The sequence below is a fragment of the Pyrgilauda ruficollis genome, unplaced genomic scaffold (assembly GCF_017590135.1).
Source record: "Pyrgilauda ruficollis isolate IOZ18807 unplaced genomic scaffold, ASM1759013v1 scaffold79, whole genome shotgun sequence".
Taxonomy (NCBI): domain Eukaryota; kingdom Metazoa; phylum Chordata; class Aves; order Passeriformes; family Passeridae; genus Pyrgilauda; species Pyrgilauda ruficollis.
The window spans coordinates 5,505,628-5,525,807 of record NW_024529821.1 but is presented as its reverse complement, the minus strand read 5'-3'; the positions used below and the strand labels follow the sequence as shown (position 1 = coordinate 5,525,807).

The 20,180-nt window shown below is 50.8% G+C and overlaps 1 protein-coding gene across 1 annotated transcript in view; it reads left to right on the top strand.

Annotated features, from left to right (window-relative positions):
• EPHB1 (EPH receptor B1) overlaps window positions 1-20,180 on the top strand; it is a 79,340-nt gene that overhangs the window by 14,967 nt on the left and 44,193 nt on the right. Inside the window, exons 2-3 of the mRNA XM_041486891.1 lie at window positions 10,048-10,112; window positions 13,979-14,660. Coding sequence (XP_041342825.1) covers window positions 10,048-10,112; window positions 13,979-14,660 — 747 coding nt within the window. The remainder of the gene's footprint in view (window positions 1-10,047; window positions 10,113-13,978; window positions 14,661-20,180) is intronic.

Genomic DNA, 20,180 nt, shown 5'->3' with positions numbered 1-20,180 from the left:
AAGTGTTGGTGACTGCGGGAGCACCAAGCCCTTGGCTGCGCTGGGAACAGTTGTGCTCGGGCTAAGCTTGAATCCCCTGGCAGTGCTTGCTCTGAGCAGTCTGTCATGTTTGTGGCTCACACAGAATCCCTGTGACATTTTAAAATAAGATCTAGTAAATAGGAGCCGGACGGTGCCAGGTGCAGCTCTGGGCGTGAGGGCTCTCTGACAGCAGGGCTGGCATTTCAGATTTAGGGCTCCTGGTTTTGTAGCGAATGTGAAGCTTTTCTGGAGAACATGGTCCAAGACAGTGACTCATCCTGAATCTCTAAAGATGTGATAAAGGCGTGTAGGGAAGCGCAGGATAAATGTTTTGATTTTTAGAGTTTTCCTCACAGGCGGTGCCACCCTGGAGTGGCAAAATAAATCCAGCGGGGAAGGAGAGCTGTGGGGAAAGGCAGGGACAGGTCTGACACATGAATTCACCAAAGCTCAGTGCACCCACTGTACTCCAGCATTGGAAGTTTGCCTTGGAGTCAAGCATGTGCCCCTGTAAGACATATGTGAGCCCACTGCTTGGGAAATCCACTGTAATCCCACGGGTCCCGTGGATCCAGGCATGAAGACTGTGTACCCTTGTAATTCATCCTAGCACGTGTAATTGCAGATGCTATTGATGTTTATGGCAGTTCTATCTTCTCAGATGACTAATTCTGTATTTAGAGGCTCTCATTTCCAGGGGAATCCCAGCTGATAAGGAGCCCACTTCCACAGAACTCATTAGGCTTCAAATGGCCCTTGTCTGCAAAATCTCACATGCTGCTTGTATTTACTATTTTTTATCTCTTTTTGGAGTTCCTTGCTGTCTGATAGTGTGATGAAATTTCCTTTTCCCAAGAGGGGAGCTCCTGGCAGAATGTCCTTATTGTGTGAGCTCCTCACTTGCTTCCATTGAACCTGGCTGGAGCACACCACATGCAGCCCATGTGGGTAACTGGATGTTGACCAGGATGTGAGCTGTGGAAAAGTAGTGAAAAACAGGAAGTTGTTGGCATTATTACCCAACAATATTTGGATTATTCTCAAGACTCAGTGCTCCCCCAGGATGTATGATGGGTTGAGATTCGGGTTCCTCCTTGTTCTCTCATCTACTGAAATGGGTGTCCAGGCCAGCTGGTCTCCACCCAGAGAGTCCAGTGATGTGAAGCCACTGTGCCCAGCCTGTGCTGGAACCACCTGACTACGTGGACAAGGGACAGAATATCCTCAGGCTCCTGACCTTCAGCCTTCATCTGCTTTGCCCTGTGCTCCCGAGGGCTGACCTCATGGATACTGAAGAGCAGATGAGTGCTCTTCCCAACCTAAGTGATCTTTCCTTCAAACCAGACCTTCTCCACCACTTAGCTGGACCTTCTCTGAGGTAGTCTCACAAAGATTTTTGGAGGTTAAGGTTTCTGGGAGAGTCTCTGCCCATCCCTGGTTGGCTGAGTTCCTCTTCCTCATCTTGTGGAGGATGGAGTGAGTTACATGCCAAGCCTGACATATGGTGATTTCTGGGGCAGGCTGCGGCGTTCTGAGAGGTTTGCTGGCAGCCCAGCCTCGAGAAAGCAGGGATGGGGATTTAGATGCATAGTGACATTGTTCTGGAAAATGTTCTCCTGAAAGACAGCTGCATCATCTGCCTGCCCTGAATGGGCCCTTGGCGTGGCTGGGTCTGTCTTGGGGAGGGGGCAGGGTGTTCATTAAAGTGCTCTCTCAGCCCTTGTTGCTGCTTGACTTTGAGTTGCCAAACTGTAAATGATGATGGATGGACGGTGACCCGTGCGTATGGCTTGTGTGGATTTTGGGTATCCAGGGCCTGTGTGCAATTGTAACAAGTATGATATCAGCAACTGATTCTGTCATGACAGGAGCAAATGAGTTCCTGATAGTTGAAAACTTGTTTCTAAATTTTCTTAAATAGGTTTGCAATTTAGAAAACAAAAGGTATTGAAAGCCCTATCTTTTTTCTCTTATCTTTCCATTTGATTTGGTCCCCTTTGTTTGTTTTTTTCCTGTGATGTGTGCATTTTTGGGTAATTCTCTGTCATTTCCTTCCCTTTTCCTTATCTCTCCCTCTGCAGTTCTCTCTCTCTTCCTCTCTATCCCTCTCCCCCTCTCCCTCCCCTCAGTAATTTATTTGCAGGCGGGTTGTCTCTTTGATTTACTGTCTCTCTCCTCAGTAGGATTATGATAAATGGATTGTATGGCTTCGTCTGAGCTTGTCCAACATCACGTACCCACGCTGGGTCAAGTCCCTTTGGAGCCTGGAAAAGGAGGGAAGATGCTGGGGCTGGAGGTGGAGTGAGAGTTGCAAACAGGACTTGGTCCATACGGTCCTGACTTTGCATCACCTCCTGAACTTTTTTAGGCTGGGGTTTTGGCTTGGGTTTTTCTCTTGCCGTGCATGTGTATGAATGCACAAAAATGGAAGCAGGTATTTGATTGGGTGCTTTCGGGCACATCAACCAGCATATTTCAATTTAGCGTATCCTGATGTGGGGAGTGTTTGCCACTTGCAATTAGAGCGTTTCATCCCGCGGCGCAGCAGGCAGCGCTTTATTGATAAAGTTGTTCTGTAGTTGCTGAGCAAACACCCCCAAATCTGAGCTTCATTAAGTTATCGCCAGCCCTGCTGCGATGCATCTTCATTGCTCGCTGAAATCCATGGCATTGATGGGGGATCCCGGAGGAGGCCAGGACTGTGCTGTGCAGCCACAGCTTAATGCATCCCATCACAAATTGACACAGCACACTCGTTCTCGCCTGATATATAGAAATTCCTTCCCTTTCCAGCTGGAAGTGAGGGGTTTTTTGGCCACCACAGATCTCCTCACGCTGGCAATGGCTGGGATGTCTTTGCGGAGCAGGCTCAGCTGCTCCTGTCTCCTGAGAGGTTTGCCCAGACCCTTAAAATACAGGAATGCAATATTTTGTGTTGACTTGTTGTTTAGCGCATCCTCCCCCTCTGTGTCGGGGTTTGTTACTCGGTGGGTAATCCTTCATAACGAACCCGCGGGAGATTGATGGGGAGAGCTCGTTATGCACTTCCAGAGCCGTTCCACCGTCGTTCTGTAGCAGCAAAATGCACCATTAAAGGCAGAGAGCCCTGGGAATGATGGGACGTAATTAGTTGTTGCTGTAATATTTTTGATTGAAAGCGCAGAGATGCTGGAAGCGGCTTGGGGAAGTCAGTGCTCTCAGGAAGCTGTGAAGAGCAGCAGCTCTTGTTGGAGGGGAGAGGCTGATCCTGCTCATACCTTTGCTGCCACTCCGGTGCTGTAATTAAACCATCTGGGAGGTGCCACAGCATTCCTGCTGTGCCGGAGCTGTGCTGGCTCTGGCATGACAGTGCTCCCCTCACAATTCCAAGCAGGAACCAAATGGGGAATCCCCCAGCAGAAGAGACATTTTGGGTGGGATGTGCCTCCAGCAGCTCACTGCCTTAATCCCTGTGGCAGAGCTGTGTGGATTTTGTGTTCCTGCTTTTTCCCAGCTTAGTCTAAATTTCAGCATATATTAAAAACTTGCATGGGCAACCCTGGACTTGTGGTTAGAAGTGTGGTCATAGAGAGGAACCTGGAATTACTCAGGCAACTTCCTGGTGTGTGCTTGAATGCTTTCATGGAATCATAGAATCCCAGAATGGTTTGGGTTGGAAGGATCTTAAAGCTCCTATTGTTCCACCCCCTGTCATTGGCAGAGACACCTTCCACTATCCCAGGTTGCTTCAAGCTCCATCCAACTGGCCTTGGACACTTCCAGGGATCCAGGGGCAGCCACAGCTGCTCTGGGCAACATGTGCCAGGGCCTCATCTCCCTCACAGGGAAGAAATTCTTCCCAATATCCAACATAAATGTACTCTGTGTCAGTGGGGAAGCCGTTCTTCCTTGTCCTGTAACTGCATGTCCTTTTCCACAGTTTCTCTTCAGCTCTCTTGGAGCCCCTTTATTTACTGAAGCACCAATATATGAGAATCTTCTCTTCTCCAGGCTGAACAATTCCATTTCTCTCAGCCTTAACTCATAGCAGAGCTGCTCCATCCCTTCAGGTATCTTCTTGGCCTCCTCTTCAGCAGCCCCATGTCCTTCCAGAGCTGGACACAATGCTGCAGGTGAGATCTCGCCAGAGTGGAGTGGAGGATAAATTAACCTATGGGAACAGTGAAAATTAAATTCTGATTATTCTGTCAGCACCTGTGGGACTTTCCTTCCAGTGGCATCCAGAGATGTGATGCACACCACGAGCGTATGGAGTGGTGATGATGGAAGCCGTGGTGCCACCTGCACGTGGACATGGCTTGAAGTCACGGCAACCCCGGGAAGGCAGAGCTTGTGGTACCATAGCAGTTAATGTTATTTAGCACCAGGCTTGAGAATAAAGCGTCTTGGCGCTGCTTCCCTGTCATTCCCTTTCCCTGGTAATGTCACCAAACTTGGACAGAAGCTTCCCAAGCTGTGCGTTCGCCTTGGGCTGATTTTGCTGAAGCTCTCGGAAGGGTAGGAAGAGGTAGGAAGCAAGCTTGGCATTTATGAGCGTGAAATAGAGGGGAAAATATAGTGCTTTCCTTATGGAAAAGAAGTCTTGCTATTGTTCCCCTTCAGAAGACCACGCTGTGGGGCTGGGGGTGCCCAGGGATGTGCTCTGGGGTTGGATTTTGTGCTGACCCCATTGACACTTACCGAGGCACCTCAGGATGAGTCTCTGAGGATCCCACCTGTGGAGCATCCTCTGCCCCCCAGACCCGAGCCCTGTGTGCCCTGCCCCACCCCTCACTCGCCTGCCCTCCCATCTCCCCTCCCTCCAAAGGCTCAGCTATCAGCACCCACCTCCCTGCTCCCCACGTATCTTGGGGGGCTTATTTCCAGCAGCTGGCATACTTTCCAAATCTCCCTCTCCCCATCTGTTGTTATCAAGCCTCCTCTCTCCTTATTTTGCTTAATTTCTATCTTTTTCCTCTTGGTTGTCTTAGACAAGCCTGTGTCTCTCTACATATGCCCAAGCATTTGCTTTCGAGTGCCTTAGGCTGGTTCCTGCCGTTATCTTCTTGCAGGAGGGAGAGAGCTGCTGTTCCTTGCTTCGGGAGAGGGACCCGAGGCAATTACTGAGGAGTGATGCACTTATAGAAGTGTCTTTGTGGCCTCCCTGAGCAGAAAATTTGTTGTTGTAGCTCTTTCTTTCCAGATAACAGCATCGAAACGCAATCAGGTTGGGTTAGTTTGGGTTGGCCCTCTCCCTTTGTGTGTCTGCCTGCAGCCAGACCCTGCCTCCTTCTAGGGAAAAGTGACACCTTCTCATGGCATGATCGGCAAGAACCTGCCCTTGGGAGGTCTGAAATACGGGTTTCAGGCTGGGAGTTTTGGGAAAGAAGTTCTGCTTCATTTTGGACAGTTCAGAAAGGTTTTTCTGGAAGAGGCTTCAATCCTGCAGGAAGAGTGGTTGGCAAGACAGCATCAGCTGGTGTGAGATGAAGGCTATTCTCGCCCAAATAACTTATTTTTTCCTTGCTGTTGGAAGAATGCCAGCCCATCCTTCACTCCTCTGAGGCGCAGCTTATCCTGCCGCAGGCATCATCTCTGACCAGGTTTGCCCAGGAGGGTGTGGGGAGCCTGGGACAGCAGCAAGCCCTCCCTGTTGGATCACGGAGCGCCATCCCAGATGGATGCACTGCTTGGTACAGGGAAGCTGGTGCATTCTAATTGCTGGCATCTTTACTTGTTACGAGTGTAATTGTGAGTAGACGTTTGTTTTTGTATTGATAATTAGGGACTGGAACAGATGGCGAAGGCTTAGTTTAAAGTAATGTGTCCATTAAAGAAAATCTACTGTATACAGCTGAAGATTCTTCACTCCAAGAGAGCTCAGCTCTCGGTAGCAGAGCTTCTCTCTCTCTCTAATGAGGGCTTGGGCTGTCACAGCCTGGCCAGCAGAACCTCCAATCCCAGAGACTTCTCCCAGAAAACTTGCTGAGCTCCCTCCTGCTGACAGAGCATCCCCAGGTACCTGCTGTGCCCATGAGCAGGTGGGCAGGTGTGCAGGGAAATGCTGGGGGAGCGAGCCTGGGGCAGGGGAGGGGCTGGCAGTGTGTTGGGCACGGAGCTTGGCATGGTGGGACTGCTGGATCCAGGTGACACGGTTCACTCGACGTGGCCAACGATGCTGTGCTGGATGTCGTGGTGCAGGGAAAGGATGTTCCCCTGGGGGTTTAATTAATACCCCGTGCCAATTAACGAGGACTGGTCCTCATGGAAGGGTGAGGCAGGTGGGATGGGAGGTGCAAGGTGTCCATGTGGCTTCTCTACTCATTAGGGCTGCTCAGGCACTGATCTGCACTAATCCCCTCATTAGCAGCATTCCCTGCCTGTCCTCCTTGCCCAGTCCCAAGTGATGGATAGGTGGGGGGTGGATCCTGTGTCCCCCAGACTATAGGGATATTTTGCAGATGTGGGGGCTGGGATCTCTGTCTTGTTCCCCATTTCTCTACGAGGATTTGGGATCTGTGAACCCTCTCCTGTTGAAGGAGGGTGCTCAGCAGCCACAGCCCCGAGCAGCCTGGCCATAAGTGCCCCACCAAGGTCAGAGTGTCACTTTTTCATACCAGAAAATGAAGTAAAAGCCAAGGTTTCCTCCAAGAGGAAATAGGAGAGGTCAATAGGAAGTTGCTGAGCCATGTCCTTCTGATGCCAGTGCCTCTGCAGTCACAGGGGTGGGTGAACTCAGCAGGAATTTGAAGTCGAAGGGAGATTTAACCATCTTACCGTATTTAACAAAAAACTCCCAAATTAACCATTTTGCCAGTTCATGGATCATGTCTGTGGCAGTACCCTTGGTAGAGAGGACAAGATCTGTGCAGGAGATGATCTATAGGGGGTCAGGCTCTCGGCCCACTTATTCCTTTGCTTTGCAAGTTGCTTTGGAAACATGGACCCATGGAAGTGCAAATGTTGTTCACAAAAATGGAATCCAGTATGCAGCAAGCCAATAATTACACACTTGAGAGAGACATTGATTATTTATTTCAAAGTTGCCCAAGCCTGAGTGCTTGGTGGTGTTCAAGCACTCCAGCTATCAAAACTTTTTACATTTTAGCAATCAAAATAATTAGCATTTATTGGCTACAATATTCTCTTATTAATTAATATTCTATCTTCTATTGGTTAATGACCATCTTGTTTCTCATGCTAATTAGTCCATGTGATCAGTCTTTCTCTTCTTTGGGGTCAGTGGTTTCTTGGGTCGGTGGTCTGTGAGTCATTGGTCATGACCTGCCACTGATGAAATTACTTTTTACCCATCAGAGCTGATTTCATCACAATTGCTGGGTTGACTTTATCAGTTTCTTCCTTATTTTGGGGGTTCTACCAAATGTCCTTGTGGCCTCTAAGTTCTGCATTCTGTGTGCCCACTCTCAGTGGCACATCACACACATCCTTCCCAAGCATTGTCAGCCTTTCCTAGGACTGAGAAACATGCAGAGCCCTAGACCTTAACAAGGCAATTCTACCAAAAAGGATTTCTCTCCCCAACACCTGGGCATCACTTAGAGCTTGTGAGCTGCTGTTCACAGATTAAATCTCCTTTCCTGTTGACTAGGCTTGAAAGCTATAAAGATCAAACATTAATGAGCAGCCTTTCTTAAGAAAATTTTACACATTCCACATTTTGCACAAGCTCTGCATCTGTGGTGGAAACTTCTTGAATGTGACCTCCCTGGCCACAGAATCACCCAGGGTCTCCAGAAACATCCAAAGTGAAAGCTTCTCTGTGGTTTATTTCCATTTATTCATTTATTGTTAATTAATTTCTCTATTTACTTAGTTATTTTGAGGTCTTCCTCAGCATTGCTGCTGTGCCTTCCTGCTTTCCTTCCAGAATGTGGAGCCTTTGGGGAGGAACTCGGGAGGAGGGAAGGGCTGAGGCTTTGGGAGGGGTCCTGGTGAGGATCATCTCGGAGCAGAGCTGGTCCTCGCGTGCTGCCATCGCAGGGCGGCTGTGCTTTATCAAAAGTACATTCCTCTGTCAAGGCCAGGGAAGGAAGCTGTAAGTGTGTGGGACGGGAAGGGAGATGATGGAGTGAAAAGCCTTTCTGAGTAAACCTTTGGAAGAAGTGCTCTTCCTGTAATGGAGCCTGTCCTTATTTATCACAGAGGGTGGATGAGCCAGCTTGGGTCCCAGCCTGGCCGTGGTGCCTGTGTCTCCCTGTTCTGTGCTGCCTCAGTTTCCCCTGTGTGACACAAGGACACCCTGTTTGCTTTGGGGGAGAACACCAAGTGTTTTAGGGGCTCTCAGATCATCCCTTGCCATGCAGCCCACTGGCAGGAGATGTTTGCATGGCCTGTGGCTTCCAGCTCCACATCCATTTATATGCCTGTACACATCTTCCTGCTCATTTGAAGGGCTGTTGCAAGGATTAATGGCTGTTTAATTAGGGGCTGGACTGTTTGGAAGGGAAGGAAGGCGTGGAGGTGATGGGAAGGTGAAGGGTGGTGAGAGTGAAAACTTGCTGGAGGTCTGGAGCACAAGCCCCTGGCCCCATTTTGACAAGGGCCTGGAGTGACAGGACAAGGGGGAATGGCTTCCCACTGCCAGAGGGCTGGGTTAGATGGGATGTTGGGAAGAAATCCTTTCCTGTGAGGGTGATGAGGCTCTGGCATAGCTTCCCAGGAAAGCTGTGGCTGCCCCGGGATCCCTGGAAGTATCCAAGGCCAGGTTGGATGGGTTTGGAGCAACCTGGTCTAGTGGAAGGTATCTCTGCTCATGACAAGGGGTGGAACTGGATGAGCTTTAATGTTCTTTCCAACCCAAATCATTGCTGGATTCCATAATTCAAGGCTGGAGAGGAATTGCAGCTGGGATACTTCATTTTTAGCTGCCTTCTGCCAAATGGAAAATGACCAAAACTATAAAGTGACGTGTGACAGCGTGAAGGTCACCACGCTTTTCTGTTTCCCAAGTGGAGCTGGAGTGAGATGTCTCCTCTCTGAGGGCACTGTGAGCAGGAGCAGCCTGGCACTGTGCAAAGCAGGGGGGCTGTGTTCTTTGAACGCCCCTGGCAGTGCCACTGCAGCATCCTGGGACCCGTTTGGGGTGCAGAAGCTTTGCCAGCTCCCAGCCCCTTTTCACTCCATGCCTGGGGACTGCCTTGCTCTCCCTGCCCCGGGGCCACGCTCAGCCCTGGGAGGGGTTTTGGGAGCGTTTATCACTCGTGTCAGGGTGGGGAGTTCCTGGTCACGCTTCTCCAGCTTCGCATCCTGGAGCGGCCGGCGAAGGGAGGGGTTGGAAGATTAATTGGAGCCTTGTTTCCCGCTTGTGATTGCTGGAGTAGCCGTGGAGAGACTAAAAGCAGCAGCCCGGCGGCAGCACAGATTCCTGGGCTGATTTTTATTTCCTGACCTTTATTTCTCTGGTTGCACCTCTTTTCCTGGCACTGCTGTGAGTACCTGGGACCACGCAGGAAAGGGGAGGGATCGGGGATGCTCAGCTCTGCCAGTTGCCAGCGGCACATCTCCTCCTGTTTGGTTGGGATGCAGGAATTGAAGCAATTAATCTGCATGTCTGCTTGCTGCAAACAAATAAATAAAACCTGGAGGGTTTTCCCCATCTGTTTCTTTATGGTGTTGCTCTCGTTATTATTCTTGTTGTGTTTTGGTGTTTTGGTTTTTTGTTTTACATCCAAAAGTAGGGAATGGTGTGACTCTGTGAAATACAGCATATTTTGTTTTTTTAGGGTTTTTTTTTTGGTGTTGGTGATAGTATTTTCCTTTCCTGGGCAGGGAAGGGTCAGGGCTGGCAATGTGAGCTGGGTTCAGGCTGTGACTCCTGACAAAGAGTCTTGTCCTGCCCCGTTTGCCCCGGAGCAAAACTGCCTTGAGTCCATTAGGGCACCTGCTGTTGATTCCTGAGCTCTCCAAGGGCCAGGTGCATGCTGTGGGAAAGCAACTGAGTGTTTTCCCACATCTCTGTGCTCATAAAGTAATGGAAAACTTAGGGAATAACTGCTTCACTTTCCTTTTCTTCTGTTTCCTCAGAAACTTTGATGGATACGCGGACGGCAACGGCCGAGCTGGGCTGGACCGCCAACCCACCTTCAGGGGTAAGTTCCACTTGTCCTTATGTGATCTAGGGGGGTCCATGCTTTTAACCCCACTACTGATAGGGGTAAAATGCTGGTGGGAAGCCAGAGGAGTCTCAGTGGGAACAGCAGTTCCCCATAGGGCTGGTGTGGAGTGCCAGGGCATCACTGAGCCAGGCTGAGCATCCTTCCCCGAGCCAGTCCTGGGGCTTGGTGAAGATGGAGCTTGTCTCCATCTCCATGCTTTGTCTTTCCCTTCCTGTCCTCCTTCCTTGTGAAGGGTTCAGCCCCATCATTGCTCTCCATCCCCCTGCTCATGCCTTCCCTCTCCCTGTGCCAAAAGGCTTATAATTAGGAAACATTAGCAGGCTCCAAACAGCTTTCATACCTGGAACATCATCCATAATTGCACTCGGCAGTGCTCTTCCTTGGCTATTAATGTCACTTTTATGAAGTAATGAGGAACCAAACACCCTGAGGCACTTAAAACATCTTTTTTATATAATATGAGCCTTTGAGGAATGGAAGCATAAAATAACCTGACTCACATTCTCCTGGCAGAAAAAGTGAGAGATGGAGCTGGGGGTGGGAGGGGATGTGAGCTGATGGATGGGCACCACGGTGGGACAGGCAGGCTGGGAGCAGCAGCAGGGCCCATCCCTGGGGACTCCAGGATGTGACACCAGAGGGGAGAGGATGCCAGGCTGCAACTTTGATTGGGTGTCACCGACTTGGCCAAGTCTTCAAAAGAAATTATTTTGCACACCATCACCAAAGCTGGGCCACACCTGCAGCAGGCATGAAATCCACTCCAGACATGTCAGAGCCCCTTGAATTGGGGTATTTCACTACTGCATTGCTTTGGAAAAATTCTGAGCCCAGATAAATTGCTGGAAAAATGCAGGAGGGGCACGTGCAGGTGATGGAGACAGGATATAAATAGCTGCCTGCAGCTGCTGTCACTGAAAGCCTGTGTGAGGCAGGCGGGGAGCTTGTGTTGTAAGGCATGGTGGTCTCACCCTCTGCAGAGCAGCTCTGTAAAACCCCTCCCCAGCCCCATCCCTGCATCCCACTGTGTGCCTCCCTGCAGCCATCCAATTCTTGCTCCTCTGACACTTCCTGGGGAGGCTTCTGCTTTACAGGAGTGTGTATTAAACCTTCCACAAAGTATTTAAAATGCCAAGTCTTTTATTTAAAATCATAGAATCACAGAGTCCTTTAGGTTGGAAAAACCCTCTCACACCATCAAGTCCAATCATTAACCCAGCACTGCCAAGGCCAGCACTGACCCATGTTCCCAAGTGCCACAAAAGCTGTATGGACAGCTCTTACATCCCTCTAGAAATGGGGACTCCACCACTCCTCTGGGCAGCTGTGACAGAGCTGGATAACCCTTACTGGGAAGGAACTTTCCCTAATATTCAATGTAAAACTCCCCTGGCAGAGCCTGAGGCCGTTTCCCCTTGTCCTGTCTCTTGGTCCCTGGGAGCAGAGCTCAATCCCCCCCAGCTGTCCCCTCCTGTCAGGAGTTGTGCAGAGCCAGAAGGTTCCCCCTGAGCCTCCTTTTCTCCAGGCTGAGCCCCTTTCCCAGCTCCCTCAGCCACTCCTGGTGCCCCACGCCCTTCCCCAGCTCCGTTTCTTTCCCTGGACATGCTCCAGCCCCTCGATGTCCTTCTTGTCATGAGGGGCACAGAACTGGCCAGAGGACTGGAAGTGCCCTAGCAGTGCCCAGCACAGGGGGTGGTCACTGCCCTGGTCCTGCTGGTCACGCTATTCCTGACAGGATGAGAGGCTCCTGGTGGCTGCTGGATCTCAGCTCCTTCTCTGAAGCTGCTCTCATCTCTCTTGGGGCTGGAGGAACAGGGATTTGATGAGCCACCTCTCCTGACCCTGGGTTGCCATTGGCGTGGGCTCTGTGCAGGATTTGGGTCCCTTTTGGGTCCCTTTGGGTGGTGGCATCTCCCCATGGTATGTTGAGCTCCCAGAGGGGCTGTTTACCCCAGCTCACTGACCTGGCCCAGGTTTGGGGCCAGGGCTGTTGATGTTCATGCTGGGGTCTGATGCCAGCCAGGTTGCAGGAGCTGTGGTCTCTCAGGACAGGCTGTGGCAGGATGCGGGCTCTGCTTCTGCTCTTCCTGATGGACGTGCTTTAAATCTTAGTGGAGACACAGAACAACATTGACTTAATCCCCAGCTCCCTGTGAATTATTTAGTGGTATCTCATCAAAATTATGCATTTGCTGCTGCTAGAGCATTAGTGGCAGCAGGTGCTGGCACTGTGGGTCCTTCCTGCTGCTCCCAGTGCCCGGTACCTGGAGTGCTCAACCCAAGGGATGCACAAAGACAGTGCCAGGATCTGGCCCTGGACTCTACTGAGGGATTTCCAAGGGCATTTCATGTTATTCCTAAATGCAGGAAACCTTGAAGTGCAGCGGAATTTATTGGCAGGTTTAGGCTCTGAGTTTTAGGCTCTGAGGTTTTTGAGGATGAAGAGGAGGATTCCTGCAGTGAGGACAGTGGAGCCTTGGTGCTGGTGCTCATGCTGGAGGAGAGCTCGTTGTCTGGCCTTAATTGGAGGCAGGCTGTAATGTAAAGCCCAGGTGGGAACAGCAAACAGTGGCAACCCCTTGGTCAGGGAGGATTGTACAGCTCCTGCTCTGAAAAGGTGTCTGGTAATGAAGGGGCACTGAATCCCCATGCCTTGTACACGGGGGAGAGAGGGGGTTTTGCAGTGCTTTCCTGGCATGGGATGAGAAGGAAGAACACACTGGGCTGGATGAGGGAGGCTTTGTTCCTGGTTTGGTAACCGTGGCTTAACAACAATGTGCAACCTTGAGGTCTGATCTTGGCTTAAGTGTAGCAGAGCTGAGTAGGTGGGCCTGGGAGTGAATGTTCTGCTGCACTTGTTGGCAGCGTGAGGAGGACCCTGCTTTGAAAACAAAACAAAAACTGGTGTTTTGTTGCATTAAGGCTGTGGTTCACAGGAGGGAAGCTTGGGGATGGGTTGAGAAATGTGGTTGTTCAGTGGAAAAGGGAAGAAGGGAAAAATCTGTGAGGTTTCAGGGTTGGTTGTGGTGCATCAGCTTGTCAGGACTCAGTGTGACAGGGCAGGGTGGCATCACCTGCTGTGCCCTGTGTAAACACAGGCGTGAACGCTGCTGCAGCTTTGCTCCTGGAAATTATCCCTGATACTGAGGGAGCTGCTTAAAGATTGCCATATGAATAATGCTGTTATGAGGAGACTGTAAACATGGATTAGTTAAAATGAATGGATTATGAGGCTGTAAATCTGTCTGTAGGACTCTAATGCCATCATAGACTATTCACAGTTTGCTGCTGTCCCTTAATTGAAATTGTAGCCTGGATTATATTAATGCCCTTCTATAAATCGAATTGCGAATCTATATTCCCTCTCTCCACAGCAGTAATGTTTTATTTAGTTGGTTTTCTTTGCTGGGGGAAATGATCCCGTTGTGCCGGGAGCTTGGGATCAGGCTCACTCTCCAGCCCACGTGCTGGCTCGGCCTTTAATGAAGCTGTAGCCTCATGTACTGCCTTCCCTCCTGCCTCCAGATGCCTGGGCCATCTTTCTTCCCATTTTTACATCCTCTCAGGGCAGATAAGGCAGTTGCCCATGTGGAAAAGATGTTTTAACATCAATTGGGAGCAATAGGTAGAGGCATGGAGGGGTAGGAGGGTGGGGATTTCTTCTGGTCCTGGCCTGTTTGGTTGTTCTGTGTGTGCATCACATTGTGTGCCCATAACCACATTCCTCATCCCCTCTGGAGCTCTGGGATTGTCCTCCCAGCCCTGCCCTGTGCAGGGTGAGTGGCCATTGCCAGTCCCTCTTCCTCCTTCTCACCACTTCTCCCTGCTCCTTTCTGCAGTGGGAAGAAGTCAGCGGCTACGACGAGAACCTCAACACCATCCGTACGTACCAGGTGTGCAACGTCTTCGAGCCCAACCAGAACAACTGGCTCCTCACCACCTTCATCAACCGGCGCGGGGCTCACCGCATCTACACCGAGATGCGCTTCACTGTGCGCGACTGCAGCAGCCTCCCCAACGTCCCCGGCTCCTGCAAGGAGACCTTCAACCTCTACTACTACGAGACAGACTCTGTCATTGCCACCAAGAAGTCCGCCTTCTGGACGGAGGCACCCTACCTCAAAGTGGACACCATCGCTGCTGACGAGAGCTTCTCCCAGGTGGACTTTGGGGGCCGGCTGATGAAGGTGAACACGGAAGTGAGAAGTTTCGGGCCCCTGACCCGCAATGGCTTTTACCTGGCTTTCCAGGACTACGGGGCTTGCATGTCTCTGCTGTCTGTCAGGGTCTTCTTCAAGAAGTGCCCCAGCGTGGTGCAGAACTTCGCCATCTTCCCGGAGACGATGACGGGTGCGGAGAGCACCTCTCTGGTGACGGCGCGCGGCACCTGCATCCCCAACGCCGAGGAGGTGGACGTGCCCATCAAGCTGTACTGCAATGGTGACGGCGAGTGGATGGTGCCCATCGGCCGCTGCACCTGCAAGGCTGGCTACGAGCCCGAGAACAACGTGGCTTGCAAAGGTAAGGTTGGCTTTGGGCAACAAGCCCTTTGTGTTTGTTTTAGGTCAAAACGTTTGTCCCCAAACAAACCATTTTGTGCGGTAGGCAGGACTTCCCCCGATGTGGTTTTGCTCCAGGGAGCAGGCAGGAGTTTGGGAGCAGTGGTCAGCTTGTGGTTTCTTGCTGTGCTCTGGTCAGTGGCCAGACCTGGTGAGCAGTGTGGCAGTGCTGGTGCCACTGCCACCCTGCTGGAAGTCACCTCTGTGATGTGGTGCCTTCAAAGTGCTGCACTCGCTGGACAGGCTCTGTCTGCCTCGTTGTTTTCCTGGCAGAGCCAGGCAGCTGCCATCAGGCCTGGCTGCCATGGGGCTGCTCTGATTCTTGGTGTTAATTGGAATTGTTTTGCTGGTTTTTGGGTTTCCCAGCCACGTGTGCTGCTGTCTGCTGGAGTCCTGCAGTGTGAGGTTATAAATATGGAAACAGTGCTCACTGCTTTTCGTTTCCTTTTGCCCTTGTGGTGAATACTTCCCAAATACCATTGGAGTGTTGGGGTTTTTTTTCTATTGGCTGCCCTTTCCTTGTCCTCTCCCAAATTAAGGTGTTGGTTTTGCATGCTGCTTGGAAGGAAGGGAGAGGAGGGGGGTTTTTGCTCACCCTGTTTTATCAGTTCCAAATAGCTTCTAGAAGGTCGAGGAAGGGTTGGGTTCAGGGAAGGGTTCCTGACAGGGAAGGGTTGGGAAGAAGGAGAAGGTCAAAGTGCTTAAGGGCTGGTTTGGCAGTTGTGATGGGAAGAGATCCCACCTGGATCTCTTTTGATGCAGGTAGGAGAATGTGTGTACCACCAGGCTTGGCTGTGATGCTCCTTGGGGAGTCCCTCAAGGTGTTTCTTCTCCACCTGTAACTCTGGATATGTGGAAATGGCAAAGCTGGGATTCAGGCTGTGAAGAAGCTTGTGTGATGGTTTGCTCTAAACCTGGGAACTTGTGTAGGTTTTCACCACGCAAAGCCTCATTCCTACCTGGCCAAGGTGGGGGTGGTGACACCTTCCTGTGCCAGGGCTCTGACAATAAGGAAACCTCCAGAATCCCTTCTCAAACAGCATGGCTGGGGGATTCCTGTGAGTTTTGTGGTTGAGCTTTAGGGTGGTTTTGTTCCCACCAGGAGATTCCTGTGAGGAGCTGAAGCTCTCAGTCAGGGGGAGGGCTCTCTGCAAACAGAGCGTTTCTGGCGAGACGTTCCTCTGCTATTGAACCAACACACAGAAAGCACACATGGTTGTATGGCAAAATGACATTTCTCATCATGGGAAAACAAATACTAATTTTAGCTAAACACTGGAATTGGGAAATAATGTCACTTTGCCAGAGATGGAGGAAAACGGTGATAATGTAAAACTGTGGGTTTTGGTGGTGTTGACCTCTCTGCCAGCTGGAGGAAGGTGGGGTCTTGTGTGCTCCTGACCCCTGGGAGGACTGTGATGCACCTTCTCAGTGCTCAGGGAAGGGCAGACGGTTGACAACACCAGGATGAGAGGCATGGGAGCAAACCTGTTGAGAGTGGGTGTTAGACCCATCTCTGTGTTTTTTTTAAATTTCCTTTCCTTGTGCAAACCCCACCAGGGTTGTGAAGTATTCATGCCATCAAAGCTACACCAAGCAGACCCCAGGAAATTGGGAATTTGTTGGGTTTTCTGTGCCCTGGTGCCTGTCTCCAGCTGTGTTCCCACTCCTCAGCACTGATCCCCAAGGAGGAACTGCTGAGCTCCTGGTGAGCATTTTGCCTTTTCATGGGGAGTGTGCTTTGTATTCAGACTCCTTGAGGGAAAGATTAAGGGATCCTGGCAGCTCCAAGGAGTAGGAATATCTTTTTAGATAGACTGGCAGCATGTAGGATCCTGAAAGGCACCAGAGTATGCTGTGGGTGCAGGGCAAGCAGGTGTTAAATGGCACCAAGCACGTCTATGATGACAGGAATGTGCTGTTTGATGATTACATGGGTGCTAGTAAGATGCTGTCTGTGGAGGAGAGCTCCAAGTATTTTCCAGTTCCTTTGTCAGGAGGACGGAGAAGAGGCTGGGATTGAATGCAGACCTGTGTGTCTGAAAGCCCTGATCAATGCTGCTGAGGAACCCAAATCCTATATATCCCTCATCCCCTGGAAGTTCACTAAAACCCCTCCTAAAAGCTTGATCCAGGGTTAACATCTTGAATTTTGGAAAATTAACTGCTTTTGAATAAAAATCTGACCTTGGCTTGGACTCTGGCTCCGTGGTAGTTCATTGGCCATGAAGCTCCTCCTTGTATCCCCACGGGCCTCGGGGCTGGCAAGGGAAGACCTAAGCCCACTGCTGCCCTCCATGAAGGTTGGTGGGCAGGAGGTGTTACATGGCAAAGTCTAGAAATAAAAATTCCTTGGTTTTCTGTTTGACTTTGTTTTCTCGGAAGGGGTTGTATTCCTCTGCCTGGTGTGCCTGGCAGGGAAGCTGCTGGGATTGTACCCTGGCTCCTGGGAAGCACATACTCCTGACATCTGCTCCAAGCCTTCATCAGCCTGAGATGAGACACTTAACAAGCCTGTGGGAATTGTCGCCAAGGAGAAAAAAAAACCAAAAAAAGAAAATCCCTCACTATTTGAAGGCTGAAGAAATAGGCTTAATTCCTGCGTGGTGGGGAAAAAGATAGGGTTGGATTGTTTAGCTCCCCCAGCTCTGTCTCATCCTCGCTCCACTGGGAAGAAGGCTGTGCCTACCATGGGGCCATTAGACCAGAGCGAGTTCGTGCTGATGGTGGAGCTTGGGCCACTCAGGGATTCATTAATCCCGGCTTTTAGCGGCTCTTATGGCTTGAGGGAGGCACAAGCACCACGTCATCTTTGTTGGGGGTACTCAGAGCCCTGAGGAGATTATCCTCCTGTTTTGGGTCAGAGGGATGGGGGGCTGCTACCACCACTGCGCCAGGGTGGGCGTGGGAGAGAGGGGAATTGTCTTTGTGGATCAGCCCCGTTATTTGTTCCCATCGCAGGCTGGTTTGGCACAGACTCCCTGGCACAGCTCTCAGCTGTATGCCAAAACCCAGCGGCCTGCCCAGCCCATCCTGTTGGACACCCTGTGCCCGTGGGGGCGGTGGGTCAGTGTGAGATGCAGGCTCTGCCTGAATCCCAAATGAATAATTCATTTGGTGCGCGAGGGAGCCCACGCTCTCCTCGGGCTGATATTAAATCCATTCGTCTTGCTCTGCCCCGTCCCTCAGCCCTGCTTTATGGCTTCCTTGTGTGGTCAAGGGGCAATGCATCATGGTGCCGGGGAGGAGGTGGGAGGGAAGGTGGCAGCAGGGATCACTGGGAGGCGGGGGAAACCTTGGATGAGCAGGCTGGGTGGATTTCGCTTTTTCTCCTCAAGGAAGACTGTTAAACCCTTTCTCTCCTGGTGTTTGAAACCTGATGATGGCAAAGGAACCCCTCACTAGAATGTTGGCTGTTGTGTCTCTTGGCTTTCATCCCTTTTGAGTTTGAGGGCTGGGCACTGCATTTCTGTCTGCTGGAATCACGCTGGCTTTCTCTCTGACCTTCCCAGTGCCGGGCACTAACTTGGGTGCACGGAGAAGGAAAAAGTCTGGGACTGAACTACCTTTGTGCTGAATTTCTGTGTTGTATTTATAAACTCAGGAAGAAGGGGTGAGAGAGCAGTCCTGCTGCTTCCCGGCCTTGTCTCACTTTCAGTTTTCCCCTCTTGGCAAATTCCTGTGCTGGCGGGTTCAATCTGCCGCTGCTGGCCTGTCTGCTACAACAGCTGGAAATCGGACCTGGCAGGGGGAAAAAGTCAAAATAAACCCCCCAAAACAAGAGCAAAGCTGGGCTGTACTGCCTGCAATGAAAAGGCTGCTCATCAAGCAGCCTTGCTGCCAGGCATCCCTGGCTTTCCACACAGCAGCCACTCCCCTATCCTGTCTCCAGCCAGGTCCCCATCCTTCCTCACCTGCTGACCGATGTGCTGGGCTCTGCCCTGCCTTTGCCAAAGCTCTGTGTGGGTTTATCCTGATCTCCTTCATCCCTTTGATTTCTCTGTCTCCTTGCCTTGTTTGTCCTTCCCTTCTGCCTTTTGTGTGGAGGAATGGATCCGGGAGAGGAGCAGCGGGAGGGGCAGGTCCGACCTTGAATGTTGAGGAGTGAGCAGCTCCATGCTGGCTCCCCTGTTATCCTCCCCTCCTGCCGAGCAGCCCTGGGGATAATTATTGATTCCCTCTCCTTATCCATCACAGGAGATTGGAAACAATGTGAGTTATAAAGTGATTTTTTAAAATAATTGCAAGCGTTTTGCAATTAGTAGTAGAACAATTTGCTATCGCTTAGAACAAGGGAATTGTCAAATTTTCACAATGAAATTGTTGCTTGTATTGAGAACTGGGAATTTTTGGGCTCTGGCTGTGCCCTTTTCTGCCTTTTCCCTGCTCCATGGTCCAGCCTGATGCCCCTGCACCATTTTGGGGTGCCCAGGAGAGGTTTTCTTTGGTGATGAAGGTGATGTTGGTTTTGTCCCATGGGTAAATGGCAGCAAGGGAGGTCATGGGGACACAGAACCTTGCTCCCTGTGCCTTTAGCTGTATTTATCTCATCCCAATGTGCTGCAGCTCCATGCCCAGCTGCCTGGATGCCTGGGGCAGGGTGAACACACCAGGCATTGGCAGGGACTGCAAAAGAGCCCTTTTTTTTGCTTTTAAGAATGGCTTAATGTTTTATTTCTTCTCCAATCTGCTGGTCCATACACTTGCCCGTGGCTGGAAATCATCTTCTTTCCAGCCTCTGTGCTGACCTCTCTCCTCCCCACCACTCCAGCATCTCATTCCAGCTCATTCCAGGCCTACAAGTGATCTTTTTTAGGTTTCATCCTCTAAAGTAGGAGGGGAAAAACAAAGAGGTAGAAAGAAAGTGGTTGCCCTGCTCTTCTCTCCTTCCACCTGCCCTTGGGTTTGGTTTAGCAGGGCATGGGACGGGGCCAGCAGCATCCCAGAGTAGGCCAGGTAGAACAAGGGCTGGGGACAAAAAAATAAATATTTGGACTTAAAAACCATCAGCACTTCATGAAGCTCTTTACTGGGGACCAGGCTTAGGTCAGGCAGTTTGTTCCCAAACCTTTCCAAACCTGTGGACAAACAGCTGATGCACACTGGGGTCTCTGCCTGGCAGCTGGGTAGAAAGGAGTGATGCTCAGGATGATTTAAGTGTTTTTCCAAAATGTTTCCCTGAGGGTTAGAATTGGGATTTCAAGCTTTCCTCCTGCCCAGTATCCCACGGCTGGGCAATGTCAGCACGCTGGGGCTGTGCATCTCCTCCTCCCTGTGCACTGCTGTGCCTCTGCTCCCTGGGGCTTGGGCACCTGTGACCCACTACCCCACTAACCATCCCAAAAGCTGCTTTTAGACCCAAATCAGAGCAGCTGGGGCACTTTCCACCCTGAACGGCAGCAAAGATGTCCAGGGGGTGTTTTATTTCAGGCTTAGCTGAGCCACAAACCTCTGACTGCTCAAAACATTTTCTCTTCTCCTT